This window comes from Salminus brasiliensis, chromosome 19, assembly GCF_030463535.1.
Source record: "Salminus brasiliensis chromosome 19, fSalBra1.hap2, whole genome shotgun sequence".
NCBI classification, from domain to species: Eukaryota; Metazoa; Chordata; class Actinopteri; order Characiformes; family Bryconidae; genus Salminus; species Salminus brasiliensis.
In genome coordinates, this window is record NC_132896.1 from 25,443,083 (window position 1) to 25,461,156 (window position 18,074).

At 40.4% G+C, this 18,074-nt stretch overlaps 2 protein-coding genes across 5 annotated transcripts; both read right to left on the reverse strand.

The window, feature by feature from the left end:
- Nucleotides 1–353: 353 nt before the first annotated feature.
- On the reverse strand, nt 354–7,542 carry glod5 (glyoxalase domain containing 5). The gene is made up of 4 exons (XM_072664056.1): nt 7,410–7,542; nt 6,855–7,010; nt 5,814–5,969; nt 354–4,782 (listed from the first exon to the last, which is right to left on the reverse strand). The coding sequence occupies exons 1-4, from the start codon at nt 7,455–7,457 to the stop codon at nt 4,660–4,662; spliced, it is 483 nt and encodes a 160-aa protein (XP_072520157.1). The 5' UTR covers nt 7,458–7,542; the 3' UTR covers nt 354–4,659.
- A 2,511-nt stretch (nt 7,543–10,053) lies between these two features.
- rlim (ring finger protein, LIM domain interacting) lies at nt 10,054–17,706 on the reverse strand. Of its 4 annotated transcripts, none has more exons than XM_072663507.1 (4): nt 17,551–17,706; nt 16,055–16,256; nt 13,954–14,145; nt 10,054–13,838 (listed from the first exon to the last, which is right to left on the reverse strand). In XM_072663507.1, the coding sequence occupies exons 2-4, from the start codon at nt 16,221–16,223 to the stop codon at nt 12,202–12,204; spliced, it is 1,998 nt and encodes a 665-aa protein (XP_072519608.1). In that variant the 5' UTR covers nt 16,224–16,256; nt 17,551–17,706; the 3' UTR covers nt 10,054–12,201. The 4 variants fall into 4 exon arrangements, with proteins under 4 accessions (XP_072519608.1, XP_072519609.1, XP_072519611.1 ...); XM_072663508.1 differs by lacking the exon at nt 17,551–17,706 and adding an exon at nt 16,468–16,728; XM_072663510.1 differs by lacking the exon at nt 17,551–17,706 and having other exon boundaries at nt 14,228–16,147.
- Nucleotides 17,707–18,074: the final 368 nt, after the last annotated feature.

Genomic DNA, 18,074 nt, shown 5'->3' on the forward strand with positions numbered 1-18,074 from the left:
TGACAATGTAACATCAGTGCCATCAGGGAAAGGAAAATGTTTATCTAATGAATGTGCAACATGAATGTTTGTCCTGGCCCAAGATGAACAATGAACCAAATATAAAGTAAATATGTTTGACAAGACTTGACACAATGAGGTGACACATGTGAGCAGAAGTCATTTATCAGGAATCAGGAAACTATCAAATGGAAAAATATGTACTGTAAGTTAAATTATGAAATACGTCAACAGGAAAGATGAGGCAGCTGATATCTGTGTTTGCAGACATAAAATGAGGCTCAAGCGCACTGAAAATTACACAACATCATTTAAATTACACCACTCTACATAACAATGGCAGTAACTAATAATTTTATTTAGGTCAATGGAAAAAGTTTTTATTCCAAGTCATTTGTGGAACATTTCTTTGGGGCCTGAAATCACAAAATGTTGACACAATGTAAAAAAAAAAACGTGTAAAGCTGTGTTCTCATGATAGTGATGACATGCAGTTTACTGCTAGGTTTTGTTGTTTAGCAGTAAAATATCACATGTATCTGACTCACTTACTGACTCAGGTTTACAAAGCTTTCCAAGACTAAAGCTCAAATTGCTATTGGTGGTTCGCATGGATCAGCCAAATATTGTAAAAACCTTTCTCTTTACCCTAAATGTAGTTTAAATATGTTATTTGTGGTGTCAAAGTTTGTTTCTTTAGTGTTGAAAAGGAGCTATACTAATGTACATGTTAATGTACATATGGATACTTGCAAAATGGGATACATATAGCCACCAGTTAGCCTCATAATAACTGCATATTTTAAACGCAAACCACATTATGTTAAAAAATCTTAAAATGACTTGCCTTAAAGGTTTCTGACAGTGTATTATATACTGTACCAAAAAATGGACATAATCACATCTCACATCTAAAATCCAATAGTAGCAGTATTTTAAAGCCCTTATAGCTAACCATAGTTTTGTAAGTGTCAGAAAAAGCATAATCACACAGACTAGTGCAAAAAAGGTTTCTGTTAGGTAAGCTACATTAGTACTGTAGCTTCACTTTAAAACTAAAGAAGAAAACAGGGCAGAAAGGGTGTCTAGACATGTTGGACAATTTGTGTTTTTTGTGGTGGCAGATTAAGATTGTTTTAAACAAGCGAAAATGTTATGGTCTACTGTAGAATTTACTTTAAATGTAAATACTTTCGGGTTTCCTAGTTTTTAACAGATACAAAGCACAGCATGGATCTACCTTAATTCACTCACTTTATCACACTCATGTTTAGCAGACAGTAGATTCTGTACCACGAGGGACACTATTTGTATTTTGTATTAACAACAGTTTAGAGTACAGCTTTTTAGTGATCTTAATAAAAACAGCATTGCACTATTAAACAACTACACCAAACTTTTTAGCAGTCACATGCACTCATGCCAGTCTTTAAGATCACACTGCTGGTAGTAAACAAAACATATACTACACAAAGACAATATTGTTGCTGTTCAATGCAAAACATGTTTTTAGTTTTCTCCTTCGTTTGAACCCCGTAGTTGCTCTGTACACTGTGAACATACTTGTGGATGAATCATTAGAAATTCTCTAAATCCCTTCTAAAGATTCTATTCAAAGTTAAGAACATTTTTGCCTTCTCCTGTAAACTCACCATTTTGAAGATACATGTTTTTATATTGGACAGCGACGATATGCTGAAAGGCAAATGCCAAAGGCAAATGCCAACAAGGTTTTTACTGTTTTCAAATGGAAAATGCATTTAAAATATTTGAAGCTAAGAATGAGAAGTTAAATAACATAACAAACATAAAAGAGACTAAACTGTTCTTCTCAAAACTGTGTGTCATGTCATAAAAACACTAATCTTAGATTGCTGCAGTGTACCAAGGTTTCCCATTACAATGGTTTGCGCTGTGTGACAATCAAGGCCTTGGCATCTGGGCAAACAACTGATACATTGACAGCTAATGACAGGTAACGATAAGAATGGGGAAAGCAGTGTCCATGCTTTCCAGTGCATGACACATTGGACATGTCTTCCAAAAATAGCCTTGGGGTAAGAGGAAATGCAAGGTTAAGGAAAAAATGTCTGATTAGTTTTCTCAAAAACAGCATCAGGAAAATGCCACACAATGAAGTGCAGGAACACTACTGCACGGGAAATACGGGACTATGAGGTCCAGAGTTTAGGATATATTGTGGATTAGGATAAATCTGCAGTATTCTTTGTTTTTATGTCATTTATAACTTAAAAAGAGAAAATCAAACATCTCTAAATGGATGTTCTGAAATAAAACTGAAAGCACCTTCCTGAGGATATGATAATACATGTGACTTACAAATTACATATTGGCCTTAAGTGCCATCACTGATCTGATGAATGTGCAGCATGAATGTTTGTTCTGGCCCAAGAGAAAATCAATAAACCAAACATAAAGTAATATGTTTGACAAGACTTGACAATGGGGTGACAAATGTGAGCAGAAGTCATTTATAAAAGACATTAGAAATGTAGATTTTACCATTTTAACATGTTAAAACATGTTAAAAACTAAAATAATTATATAATAAGCAATTAACACAGCTCCAGCATGGTTGACCAGCATACCATCATTCCAAAGGATGCCAATGTATTACATACTGTATCTAAAATATATGGACAAAAGCTTGTCATGGCTAAAAAAACAAAAACTAAATACCCTATACTGGTAAGCCGGCTGGTTAACCAGCTCTCGGCCAACATAGTGTATGTAGTCATAATGGTCAAGCAGTGTCGTCAGCTTGGTGATGCTGGTCTACCAGCTTCTTGACAAGTTTGGACATGCTGATCATGCCGATAGGCCAGCTTCGTCTTGCTTGGTCAAGCTTGGTCATACTGGTTGTCTCGCTTGATTAGGTTGATCATGCTTTTTTATCATAGCTATGTAAATTAAATGATTTGGGTAAACTTTTTTTTAAAGTTTTTATTCTGCAAGTTTCATTTCTATTCTGGACCTAAAGGCTCTTTTGTGTATGTGCTGTTCTGTTCCACAGTAGCGACTGCCAGCATTCCAGGCATGTGTGCTGTTCACTCTCAATCCACATAGTGGAAGACATAATGTGGCCCTGGGTAGCAAACAGTGTTTGACAGAAACATAACATGGCAACATGAGACATGCACTGGCACAGGGCGTCGCTGAGTGACTCAGTGTCCAGTATCCTTTCGCTTCTCTTCAGAGCCTGAGGATGATGCCTAGAACTGCACGTCCACGTTGCCTAGCACAAAAACACACACTAGGGTGAAACCAATATATACAGTTTTGTCACTGATACTGACATGAAGGAACGTAAAGTCAACAGACTTTCATACTGTCTGATAAGATTATCAACTAAGTGGTCAACTGGGACTATTTTTAGCTTATTGGGCAAATAGAAACCCGAAACTCCCAAAGTCTTAATCTGACATTTCAAAATACAGAAGTTTGATGCAATATATGAACATTGTTAAAGCTTCAAAGCATATCATTCATTTCCCAGTCCATATTTTCTTAATAAAAGCCTGTTTTTAATTAATAATATCACAAAAACAGTGCATACAGGTCCATAAACTTCCTACCTGTTGCAAAAGGTATAGCTTTGAGGATTAATCATGTTTATAAACTAGTAAAATGTAACTAATAGAAATGCCATTATCTTATGAGGAACAAGTTAAAACACCCAACGTGGTATTACTACTTAGCATGCCTAAAATTAGAATCAGGTACAGCACATTAGCTGCAGATGCTTAGAACATGTTTAGAGAAGATTCTGTGACATTTAGTTTGGTTTGCTCTTGATAGTTTCACCATGGCAAGACCCAAAGTGCTCTCTGAGGCCTTTAGGAAGACGGTTGTAGATGCATACATGTCTGAGAAGAAGTTTAAAAAGATCTCAGAACAATTAGAAATCAGCCATTCCACTGTCCAGAAAACAATCTGCAAGTGGAACAACTGCTAACATGGCCAGGTCAGCCCAAGAGCAGACCACAAAATGCATAAAGGTAGTCGCCAACAAACCTACAACGTCATCGCGGGACCTATAGGTAGATCTCACCACAGTTGATGTCAAGGTACAGCATCTACCATCAGAAAGAGACTGCACAAGTTTGATGTTCATAGGACGTGTTCCATTGCAGAGAACATCTAGACAAGGACCAGGACCTTGAACGATGTGCATTTGAATCAAGCTAAATATATTCATAATTCATCCCATCCTCCGTTTACTCACACTCACCCTAACACCTCATGCCTTCACACCAAATTCTCTCAAACTACACTTTATGAGGATGTGATAAGACAAGCACATGTTGTTGGAGAAAAGTGCTTCTTATGCATCATCAGAAATAACACTCAAACTGTTGACTTTACCCAAAGAGTCATTACGTCCTGGCACATGTGACCGATTCTATCTGCCTGAGAAGGCTAGTTTTGTTTTCACCAAAGTTGCGTGAGAAGCAAAGAACCACCCAAAACGCACGTAGACGGCAATGCTGAGTTCGGGAGAAAGGTTTCTTTAATGTAACCCGAATGACCTTCTTCCTTTCATTTACAGTTAAGAACGTGTGTTTATAAATGTTCTAGTCAGCACAGATTCAGCAGCACAGACCACGCCAAGAAAGGTCAACAGCTCCCCCCTCTGGTCTAGTGGTTGTAGTTGGAGACTTCGATCAGGTTGTTGTCAGGATCTCTGAAGTAAAGAGAGGTGATAGGACCAGCTGCTCCTGTCCTCTCGACCGGTCCCTCCTCAATACTCACACCACATTCCTGGACACAGTGACAATAAGATGTGCTTCACTAGAAAGTCAGTTCTTGATCTGCTGATGTGTCTTTGTTCACATTTACATTTATATGTACATTAAAGGCGTTTAGCAGACGCTCTTATCCAGAGTGATTAACAAAAGCGCTTCGCTGTTTACTCAGAAAAATTGTAGACAGCGAGCAACGTTTAGTCCAGTCAGGTAAGGATTATACCAGGCTCTTTAGTTTCTGTCCATTCAGGTCCACTATTCCACAAACTGGGTGCACATTTAGCTGCTGATCCATTTTACTGGCCAGTCAAAGGGTTCCAGAGTTTCACTGTTTTAAGAGACTGGTGTAATCCTTACCTGACAGGACTGATGATCTTATTATGGCAAAGGAACACATAACCAAAGCATCTGATAAGAAATAATGCATGTGATGTTTGCAAATTATTTGTAGTTTTTGTACACTTTTATAAACTAAGGTTCTTAAAGCAGCTTTATGACATTTTTTTACCTTAAAATAACAGCTTCAAAATCATTGTGATGTCCCACTGACCCGTAATAGGGACAACAGTATCTCTAGCAACTTTGGAGAATTGGGCAGGACAATGCTTGCGAGAACTGCATTTTGCTGCATAACCCGAGTCACATTTGTGCAGAATCCTGTAATATTCCTCTGCCGCCTCAGTCCACATGCTTCTTTCACTTCTAGTGACAGTTCTGTATCTCTCAGCTCGTCCAGAAACATGCGTCCTTTTGGGTTGGCTCAAAGTGTGAATTACACTTCCTGACTTTAGGAGAGCCAAGGAGCAAGAAATAATAATTCTCCATAATGCTGCTTTAAATATTTCTTGGCCTGCATGTACAACTCTGGGGGAAGGGGAAGTTCCTAACACTTCAGAAAACCCTTCATACTCACATATCACATGAACAAAAATTCAAAGAACCCTTTCTTTCTTTCTTGACTCTTTTCTTTATTTTTAAGAGCCCTGCCTACATTTACACACTAGAAATGCTTGACTATGTTTGGTTAAACGAACGATGATGAGTTACCTTTAAATGAGCAGCAACTGATGCCAATGGTGTCTTCGTTATAAGGCAAAGGTCTGCTGAGCCTGGCATAGGAGTTCTGGCTTTTGGCTCAAATTCCTTGCCAGCTTCATGCAAGTTGAATTTCTGACTTCCAAAACTCAAAGCTTTGCGGTCTCCCTACAAGAGACAGGTGGGCAGTAAGTGTTTTTGTATGACATGCTGGACAGACACATGTTGCAGAGTAAAGTAATGAGAACATAATGATGACTGACTTCTGAACAATTCCCGAACTAGATCATTCAAGAAGCTAAAAGTCCTGTATGCGTACTTGCCTGTATGAGAGTTACAGAACCTTTCAAAAGTATTCAACCTCTTTAAAGAGACACCAGATTCTTCTGGATAATTACAAATCATAGTTTGATTTTTGTCCTGTGTCACATTATATTTCAGAGTTGATAAATGTGATGTTGGTTTTGTGTAATAAAATAAAATTCATTAAATAAATAAATTAATTTATTTATTTATTTATTTATTTTAATTCATTAGAAATACAGGTTTTTTAATAAATGCTGTGTTGTGGAAGCTTGGCTTAACAAGGACACAATTGGATTACAATTTGCCTCTACTTGTAAAAGTCCCAAACTCATGAAACCAAACTGGATAAAATACTGTTAATAATTGCAGTTAATTTTTTTACACTACAGGACTGTAATTTTCCTAAACAGTTTCATAAATGTAGCTTATATATATATATATATATATATATATATATATATATATATATATATATATATATATATATATATATGTATATATATATATATATATTTACTGTATTTTCCTTCATCTCACCGTTAGCCTGAGCATGAGCTTGGTTTTATTCAGAAGCTAATTTGTTGGGGTTTCTTGTGCAAGAGCGCCACCGTGTGGCACGTTTGTAGCGCATGAACCTCCAATAATAAACAGATGTAAACAGCTCAAACTTCTTCCATAAACATTACCATTAACAACACTGCATATTTGTTGGGTGAAGGGTGATCTGGTGGGGCTTGGGCTAGCTACCTTAAAAGTGACCACTTCCATTCCCAAGACGGAGGAGTAGAAATGAGTGGTTTTCTTCAAATCCCGAACCGTCAGAACCAGATGGTCCAAATGACTGATTTCAACTGGACATGAGCTTTTGAGGCGGGCTGCAGATGGAGCCCTGAAGACGGCCGACTTTATGAGGGGAAAAGGACACATCCAAGAGAGGAAGTGTTGTTATAAGGTTAGTTCAATCACAAACCCACATGCTTAGCAGTGGCTCTGTTTGACGCAACGCAGTACGGCTAGGCTAGAAGTTATGTGACGCCTTATTCGAGTAATTACGGTACAAGGAAATTCGCCCGTTCAGGAAGGTAATAAGTACCAAGTATATACTTTTATCTATAGAGACTAAGTAGCTAACTACTGTTAATAAGACCCATTTAATTACTATATCTGTACACAAGTAAACCAACCAACCCATGACTTGAAACGTGAAGGCATTCGCTTTTGGAGGGTCAGGGTTCTGCTTATCGTAGCTCCTCATTAATCGTAATGGAGAAATGAATAAAAGCACATGTTGCGATACGTTACCGTGAGAGAGAGCGCATGGCGAAAAACACCGGGGATTCTCAGGGTCATTGCACGTCTAGATGGCCAGACTACACTATAAATGTAACCTACTCCACAGTGCTGTAGGACTAACGAATCGTGAGTGTTTCCAGTGTTGATTCGTTTGCAGTGTTGCGCTATGCCTTACCGTAATCACTCGACTCCTACCTGTTGCTTTAATGAACGTGGAAAAGTTTTGGGACACCTGCTCATTTACTGGTTTTATTCTTTCCAAATCAAAAGTATTTCAAAACGTTTATGCTGCTTTAGTTGGAGTAGCTGTCTCTACTGCCTTAGCCTCATTTTCACCCCCCCATCCCAAAAGTATCGGATTCAGAACACAGTCCCACTGCCCCAGAGCTCAATGCTGAGGGGGGCTTTATATGGGTCCAATGGGTTCATGCCTATCTGCTTATATGTCCTATTCTATTGGCAGGACAGGGACAGGGCAAGCTATATGTGTGTGTGTGTGTGTGTGTGTGCATTTGTATATCTATGTCAGCAGTGGTTGCAACTTGAAGTAGCTGAATGCATTCATTAGAAGGGGTGTCCACAAACATTTGGACATGTAGTGTAATTCTTCAAATCCAGGCCTGAAGGCACAGTGTCCCACAGTTTGGTGATTTTCCTGCTCAAACACACCAAGTACACCTAGTAATTAACAGACCGTTTGATCCAGGTGTGTCCAACTGGAGAAATCACCAAACCGTGTTGGACCCTGGTCCTCCAGAGCTGGATCTGAAAAACACTGAACTACAGCAACCGCGACCAGTAAATACTACTGAAGCTAAGTAACTAAAAACTAGTAAAGCTCACTGTAACTGTAACTAACAACTGTGTCTATTAAAGATAACTAACTTTTGAAGCCTACCGACAGTATGTAGTAAATGTCACTAGAGGTAACTATAGCCAACCTGAAAAGTCAATGAATTGTAATGAATACACTATTAGCATTTATTAAATGTAACTAGTAAAGGCTACTAAAGGTAAGTCATTTTAACTAATGACCAATAGTAAGGTTTTCGTATGCTGTAGCGTTCACTGTGGTTAGGATGTTGTGGCCTGGAAGCTTCAAAAAGCAGGCCAACAGGTGCAGAACTGTGGCAGTGTGAAGTTGGGAAAGTGTTAAATACCTCCAAAACCATTTATGAACATTAATACATTTAATAAACATCTATTAATTGATCAGGACTGATAAATAGCATTAATAACTTCTAAAAACTTCTATTATTAAAAAAAATAATAAAAATAAAATAAAAACTTTTTATTTATGTAACTCCTCTGTCTTACAAGTAAAATAAAAATAACAATAAAAACATATACATACTGCTGTACTGCTGTTTAATGTTCATGCAAAATAGAAAAAAAGAATAAAAAAGAAACATAAATAAAATAATGTCAGTTTCCATAATAATCCACTAGCCTGCTACATTAGACACAGTTTAGTCCTCCGGGTGTTTCTGATTGGCTATAACTGTGTTTGACACAAATGAATTGATGTCTGATTTGCAACTTCTTTTTTTCTTTTACATTAATCTTTTTTACTCCTGTTAACCAGCTCTCTCTCTTTCTGGGAAGCAGTTTAATGAACTGGCAATCCTGGTCAAGATACGGGATATAGATTTTAAGTGCACGTCTTCTACGGAGAGCACACTTCAATACATTTTACAGCATAATTCATGTTGGTCTAATTGCAAAATAAATAAATACATAAATGTGGTGTATGAAAAATAAATACAAACACGTTATGTTTTTTTCTTTCAGTGGGTTACGTTTAGAAAATAAACTGGAAGTGTGTCTAAAATGTGCAGAAAACATTTTGGTGCCCAAACGTTTGCATATGACAACATATAAGGTTAAAGGAAAAGACCTGTCTGAATTAACGGTAGATTCATATGCAGGTGTTTAAAACAGGCAATTCCTGCATATGGTACTAAGCCACTGTGTAAAGTTTTGTGTAATGCATTTCTATCCTAAATATTCCAGAATAACAAAGGTCCCATCCACAAACCATTGCTCACATCTCTACCTCAAATACAGACAGTATGTGTTTCAGTGTTTCTGTAATGGCAAAGACACCCATTCTCAAAATCCCTGTTCCACAAGGTATTCCACCAGTTGTAATCTTTTGATAACACACACTGACCCACAGGTTCATAAATTAAGCTGCAGAAAAAGCGTTGCATGTTTACTGTTTGTATGTGTGTTCCTATATTGCAAGTTAAAGTAACACTTATAAGCGACAGGCTTGCTTATCTGGCTTCTTACACTGCAGGACATAATTTTATGACTTTTATCTATTAAAAATGACAACAGTCGTCCCACATAAATGGACACCTCGTACATCCTGAACGTTTTTTTTTTTATGTCAAACACCACATTGGCTGATTAGTCTGATTAATAATAATTCTTCATTAGCTACATTAGCCTCGTAGCTCCAGTGCAGTCCTAAAGAAGCAAACGTAAGGCACCAAATGCTTCTAAGCTAATAGCCTGATTATTGCCAGTATTCAATTTTCAGAGAAAATCTGGCCAAATTCTCCCTGTTGCTGAGATCAGCCATCCAGGGTTGGGTAACATATGCAGCTCCCAACAGTGTCATATTCCATAGAGACAATTAGGCCACTGTGGTTGCACATATCTTTATTGTAATATACAAATAACATTGTGGCTTGATGAAGCCAGAACAGACTAGTTTGTAGCTGGTTCTCAGCTCAGCAGACTGCAGAAATGTCCAAACGAATGTGGAGAAAACAGGTGGTGCAAAACAGATCCCCCAGAAGAACTTAGTGGCAATGAACACAAAGTCAACATAAAAGTCACAGCCCCCTGAAACTGCTACTCCAGGAACAGTGTATTGATGAAAACCCACCTCTAAAACTCATGCTTAAGCTTGATTTAAGACAGTGCTCCAAGCCCACACACTGTCTCCTGAGGTTTAGAAGATCACAGCATGACTCATTTGGGTTAATAATAGAGCAAACTGAACACAAGGTGAAAAAACATGAGAAAATACTGACAACGTGCAGAGCTAGAAACCATTTCATGATGATGGGTGGAAGGAGCCCTGCTTTGTAAATTGTTAAATGTCACCACTGCAAATTAACACCTAAGAAAGGATGTAATATTGGATTCAATTTGCACAAAACACTGGTCTGTGGTGCATAGTTAAAGTGGTCAGTTGGTGAGCAGGTAATTGATATTCATCCCTTCCCACACACACACACACACCTGAACGTGGAACAATACAGATAATGCAAACAGGGGGGGAAGAATGAGACCCTAACATTTAATTTTAAATGGGTGGAGTGGAAATATTTGAACAGGAAGCCAATGAACAAAAATGCAACTATGCCACCATATTAACTGGAATGCGATTAATATGTAACTTGCATTTAGAAAACCATCTTAATTGAACTATATTAAGGACATCTGGACTAGAGGTCGCATGCCAACAGTGCAAAATACAAAATGTTTCATCCTGCTGTGAACAGTTAAGATATTATACTCCGAGTTGGGCTCCAGTTGAGAAGCACTGATGTGTTGTTATTAATCTATATAATAATTATAATAGTAGTAGTAATAATAATAATAATAATAATAGCTCTTCAACCACAAACTTTTTTTTATTGTCTTGAGAGAAAATTCATACACATAAAAACCCTACTATTTGGATAATATGACAATTCTGATACTCTTCTAAGTGTCTGAGTTCGGCACAAGAGTGTAGTGCTATTGCAATGTACAGAACCTGTAGAGAAGCTTTGTTTATCAGGCGACAATGTCTTCATTTTAAACGTGAATATTCACAGTCTACCACAAGTTTGACAAATTCATACAGGTCAAATTCTTTACAGTCTTCCCCATTCGTAAATATTGCACCAACATCTGTGATATGTAGGCAAGTCTCCTCATGTCTGCAGTGAATGAAATGGTACAGAAGTCAGTATCTTTGTATACCACCGTCAAAGCTGATAAGCCTCAGAAGCGAATGCATTTCAATGGCAACATAATGCTTCGCCCCTTAAATTTGTAAATAATTGTCGAATTCACAACACATCCTCAGTTGCTTTTTAACCCTGAGGAATGTTTTTTTTCAGCAGAGATTTAAGCAGGAGGAGCAAGAGGTTGAGTCTAAAAATGAAATTTTCCCTTGACCGCTCCATTAAACTGGGTGTAATCTGGAAACCCAATCCAAATCTGAAGGAAAGGTTTTTATTATGCCAAACCCAAACCTAGCCTATATAAAAGCATTTAATAACATTACGTTTTCTACATTTGTGTATACTTAAGTAATAATGATGCTGGTTAATGTTTGAGAACCTAACATTGTGGACAGTGGGATCCACAATGGATCCAGACAACGCTTTTGATAGTCCAAAGGGAAGGGGGAAGAAAAAAAAAAAAAGAAAAAAAAAAGTATATAAATAGATCCTTCAAACATCAAAATGCCATCTAAACATTGCACTTGAACTCATTTATGAGCACAAATGATTAGTTCTTAATTCTTGATGTAATTAAACTGTTACCTTTTTGGATAACATAATATTCAATGGACTCTGTGTATGAGTCAATGCAAGCAAAAGAAAGAATATTATAAGAACACGTCAAAGTATGCCACTGCAAATATACTCTGCACATCTGGTAAAACTTTCCAATGGCTTCAGATAGGTTGGGTTTGACAGTGTCTATGAGACACCTCACATCACAAGGTACCAAATGCTATAGTAAGGCGAAAGAATAGTTGCTAATGTGATGGGAGGCTCTGCTGCGGCTAGACAACACTCTCACGATTGGCGGAAACGAGGACCGCCCTGCGGCAAATCGGGCATGTAGAGTTCTCCGAAAGCCAGCGGTCAATACAGTGCACATGGTATTCGTGCGAGCAGGGCAACTTCCGGAGCTTGTTACCCTCCGCGTACTCCGTGATGCAGACGCTACAGGTCTTGAGCGCATCACTCTCGCCAAAGTTACGCATTGAGAGGTTGTCGATCTGCTCTTTGGTGAGGCCCCTGGGCTGGTCATCATCTTCATCGTTGAGTAAGAAGAAATGTGCAAGTCGCAAGAAGGGCAGAGAGGCAGTCTCCTCCAAACTAATAGGAGCCCGCGGCCTTGGCCTGCTCTCTCGTGCCTGGGTGGGAGCTGTGCTTCCCTCCCTTTCCTCTGTCCGTGTTTCTGAGGCACCACCCTCACTTGGGGATCCAACAACATTGGTATTGGAAGGCTCTGCCACAGGGGCACTGGCAGTGCCAGGATTTCCTGGCGTGTCAGCAAGATCTACGGAGGGATTGGACCCGCGGTTTGAGTCCGAAGAGTCCGAATCAGAGTCCATGAAGTAGCTGAGCTCGCCAAAGCCAGTCATGATCTGCCGAATCATGGACTGCAGAGCAAGGGAGGTAGCCTCACCAAGACCAGCATCAGAGATCCTTCTTATGGGGATGCGGATAGTGCTGACATATGTCCTCACTCCTGCCCGCTCGGAACGGGAGAAGGTCCTGCGGAAGCCTCCGCGCTCTGTTTCATACAAGAAAGTGTTGTTGGAGGTCTGAGAGCGGGAGCGGGTGCGGTTAGCAATGCTGTCCCTCTCGCGGTATTCACCTGGTCGCACCCTACGTACCTGCAAGTCCAGCATTATGGTCGGAGGGCGCCTGCCTGAAGCACCTGCTTCTCCAGCAGGCACATCCCCTTGCTGTGGTGCTGCCGGTGCCTCTGGTGCCTCAGCAGCTTCTATAGACTCCTGGCTTTCTGCTTGGACGTTGCTCTGCCTAGACAAAACATGTAATCGAGTCCTGGAACTGCCCTCTACCTGAGCTTCTGGGACAGGCTCATGACTGTGAGAGGGTAGGCCACTGTGGACCTGAGGAAGCCCATCCAACTGATCAAGGTTGAGAGGTAAGCGACTCCTAGCTGTACGGGCCCTGGTCCTGCGCTGTTCTGGGCTTGGGCTACGTGCTCTAATCTGGCCTCTACGTGGGGGCACGTTGGTCTCTACCGGGGTCACACTTGGGGGGGATGGAACTGGATTCGGCGGGCTAGGCTGGCTGGTTATAGGTGGAACTTCAGGAACAGGCAGTTCAGGCTCTACTATAACGGCCATTTCCTCGACCACAGGTTCCTCAACCACCTCAGCTGCCTCCATCGGCGTCTCAGGCTCAGAAACAGCAGCATCTGGAGGGACTTGGTCTCCTTCCAGTCGCTCAGCTTCAGTCTGTGTTTGCTGCTCGACTATGTTGCGATTGACGTTGATCTCCAAGCTGAAGCGAAAGTCTCCGCTGCTTGGGTTGGTTCGGCTCACCGCCCGCCACGACTGGTTTCCCCGGTGACCACTTCTTGTGGTGTTGCCCGTCTGACGCACAGTGTTGAGCCAGTCAAGGAGTGTGTCTCCATTAGATGCTTCTTCCTGTTCTGGGACTAAAGACAACAACTATTTTAATAACTGAATTCTCCAGAGAAATGCAACAGACAGCAAGTCTCATATGTAACCAAGCGATTTACAAATGATTGGAAAAATACAAGGCCAACATACCTCTGGGCTGGTCACTACTGTTTTCAGGGCTGGTGCTGTTACTGTTACTGTTGTTGTTACTGTTGTTGTTGTTGCTGCTGCTGCTGCTGCTGCTGCTGCTGCTGCTTCCGCTTCCGCTTCCATTGTGTGGCTGCTCAGGGCCATCTTTGATTTGCTGAAGGCGGTTCGACAACTCTTCCTCGGTAAGCTCGCCTAATAAAAGAAAAATATGTTGACAGTTAAAAGTGTTGATCTTTAACAGACTCAAGGTTTTCATGTCTGTTATGAGTGTTACATTGAGACCGCATGTCTGCTGGGACAGCTGACGGCTGTAGACAGATGCATTGGCTGCTGAGGCAAGTTGTCCACTTTATTCAACGGCACTCCATACGAATTTTCATGAGGCAAGAATAAAAAAATAAAGTAATTAAGCATGAAATCTTTATTTACAAATACATAATAACAATCCTCTATTTACTGTATAAGCTGATATACAAAATATTGTGAATCATTATATGAAGTCTGGTAAAGCCTCATTTAGACAGGATCAGTTTTACATGAGGATGTGGGGTAGAGTATGTTTCTCAGTGATTTTAGTCCCATCTGACTACACACTCCTGCATCACTAAAGATTCCAGTACCTTTTACCTATTGTAAAATTAGCCATAAAAATATATATATAGCCATTTAATTTTTTCTGTTTTTGATGTTTGTTTTTCTCAAGTAAGGAGACACTCCAGGATGCCCAGAGTTCCGTCATGCATGGCACAGATACTTTGGGTTGTACAAGCCTGTAGGAAACATCAGACAAATCCAGAAGATGAGCCTGAAGTACTCCTCAGAGCCCTGAGGATGCTGGCAGCTTTAGGCCATTAGGTCATTGTTAGCATAGCTCATAGCCTACATGTGTTATGAACATGTGTGTAGGTTATAACTTCCAAACTACAATTTCATTACTATTAGTGCGATATAAGATCACATGTTTTTTGGAGTGCGTATATGGAGTATCCACTCCCATCTCAGTCATTTGTGCCGAAATTTCTTATCCCGTGCGAATCAGTCATAAATTTCCAAGACATCCCGTAGGAAAAATACTCCAAGTACTCCAACTCCCCTTGTAAAAATCATCACGTCCAAACAGGGCTAAAGACTTCCAACATTTACAATCACAATACAGGCAAAATATCTAAGATTCTTGTGAACACCACAAGTATGTGGACAGTCATTTCCTAGAGACCATCTATTTGATGTATTAGTCTGATAATATAATAAAACATAATACATTACCTATGCTTGACTATTCCATGTTTAACTTCTCAAAACACAGTCAAATATGCATAATTTACCCTATGAATAGGTCACCCCCTACTAAAGTACTGTTTAACCGCTGCCAATCTCATGAAACAGCAACAAGACAGTACTAAATGCCACCAGACTTACCAGGACAGGAACTGTCCATTCAATGCCATCTCCTGGCAGGTGCCTCGGCTAAAGGATGCTCCAAAATAACTGTCCTTTCCACTGTCCTGGGACAGAAGTTGATCCGGCGTCTTCAGAGGTCCACAAAATTGTTTGGCAGTTTTAAGTGCATAAACAGAATTTAAACGATTAAAATAATACAAATCACAAGAACACTTGTTTCTTGAGGATGGAGGGCCCAGGTGAAGTGTGTGGACTGTAAGGAACTGTCCGGTGCTCGAAGTGCGGTATTACACTTGAAGGTCTTTGGTTTGAATAGTATCCTCTGTAATTGGCATCTCAAATAACCACAATACAGAAAGGTGAACATCTCAAGAAAGCCGTAAGTAATCAATGTGTACACACGGGCGCACAATTAGCCAAGCGGACTGCCAGTCAGCCTCACGTTATAGCTTCTGCATCACCTAGTTCTGTACGGTGGGACGAAGAAGAACTCACTGCAAGTCGCAAAAGTTCTCGCACCTACAAAGTAACATGCTATTAAAGGAAAAGGAGGTGTGTAATTGTTTGCTCACCTTTCCGGGCCACAAAACAACGCATCCAACTCGAAAGGACATCATTAACAGTCAACATTAGCAATGGCTGACGGCACAATAACATGAACAAGTTTCGTTGGCAGAGCCAATCATGACAGCTTAGTTACCTGGGGTGCCAAGCAGATGGTTGTCTCTCATCAACCTGTAATCTTCCTCACTCAGGTTGTTAACAAACTGGTAGAAAGCCTCTTCTCGGTCCAGTCTATCCAGCTGCTGTCTGCGTTGTGAATCTGTCTGCTCGCTGCCCCCTTGTTCTGCATTGTCTGAGCTCTCCATGGCTGTTAAAGCCAAAATGACTGTCAGCACCACCTGGAGACAGAGGATCAAAGATTTACATCGCAAAGGTGCTTGTCAAGAGAAGCACAAAGGGCAAAGCTTGTATAGCAAAACACAGCATTTGAATGATGACTAAAACAGGACAGTGGTTGTATCTCCAGGCTGCACGAACACATTACGAATACTGTCGAGCTGCTTTAGGAAGGCCTATAGGTTTAAAATGCCATCAAAAATGGATACTAACCGTGAACTACTGCGCCTGCGGGACCGAAGACAAAATGGCATCACGAAAAAAGGCTCCTATCATCAACGCTACCGGTTCCTTTTAAAAGTTGGACTCCTAATAAAATGTTTAAGATGTGTTTTAGGATGTAGCTTCAAAAAATGGACACTAATTGTACGGCACTGCGCCAGCGGGCGAGAAAACAAAATGGCATCAAGAAAGAAGGCCGACACACAGGCTAATCTAGCCCGCTAGCTCGGCTAGCTCCACAGACCGCTCGCTAAGGTAGCTAGCTAGATAGTTAGCTAGCTAGCTAGCCAGCCAGCTACCTGCCGCTAGCTTAGCTTAGCTTAGCCGACCAGAGGTGAAAAGCAACTGTCCAAGACAGTTGATCCAATTAGCTAAGCAGCTAGCAAGCAAGCTAGCTAATTAACCAACAAGAACAACTTCGGGTCAAAGTCATTTAGCTAGTACCTCCACAAGCTGGCCAGCTATTTCTACAGCCCAATTAGCCAAGTTAGCCAGCTAGCATTTTCCCCTTTCACACAATAATCTGGAAATCAGAACTTGGTGCCATTCCTGTTGTCATACATAACGAGCCGCTATCGCTAGCTGTGCTTATTTCAGACAACTGTAAGGGGTTAACGTTAGTGTCTTCTACAGCCAGGTTAATATCCTGGACATGTCATTTCAGCCATTTCAGCCGGTCAGCGGTCCAACACCGCGCCTTGCTGCTGATCCGCCGCTCACTGCGAGTCGCTCCTCCGGTCAGAAGAGAACAGCTGAACGTTTACTGGGAGCTGTTGTTAGCCTCGTTAGCCAGCACTAGCTAGCTAAGGGACTGCGTTTAAGGCCTCCAGCTTTCTTAGAAACCAGACAATATTAACAAGGGACTTCGCGGCCTTTTAAAACACGTGATCTTATTTGATCAAATATTAAACGAACGCCGTTTTAACGAGCCACCAAAAAACCCAACAGTACCTTTCTAAACGTATAGCGCATTTAGCCAAAGCATAGCTGGCTAACCTAGCTAGCGCTAGCAAACTGAGCTAGCCACCGTTTCTAAACCCACACCGTTAAAGTCGATCAATGACAGGGTCGTACCTTTTCTAAGCCGCTGATTTCTTCTACTAATCGCCGAACTGTGCTCCGTAGCTGCGTCTTAATAAAATAAAATACCAGTGATCTGCTTTATCCAAGTATTACAAATCTGTTCTCCCCAGCATCGGTTTGTCTGCCCGTCTGTTATCACAGTCCAGATTCCGGTGAACCGGAGTTGTGGGAATACACAAGGCAAGACAAAAGTCGCATTGAGAGGCAAAATGCTTAAAAAAAAATTAAAATGCAGCACTAACTTGTAAATGTCAGATTTTATTGTCTGTCTTAAGACACCGTTCAATAAATATTTGAATCATGTTTAAATAGATTTAAACAGACTGGTGTTACGACGCTAACAGATGCACAGATGCAGAATTACAGATTGTAGCTAGATGGTCCACGACTTAGGTCAAAATACATTACTGAAGCATGGACGACTGGAGGTCAACGTTAGGTCCAAAATTTATATATAAAAAAAAATCAAGTCTGTAAGACTTGATGTAAGATGTAAGAACTGACATGTCTATAAC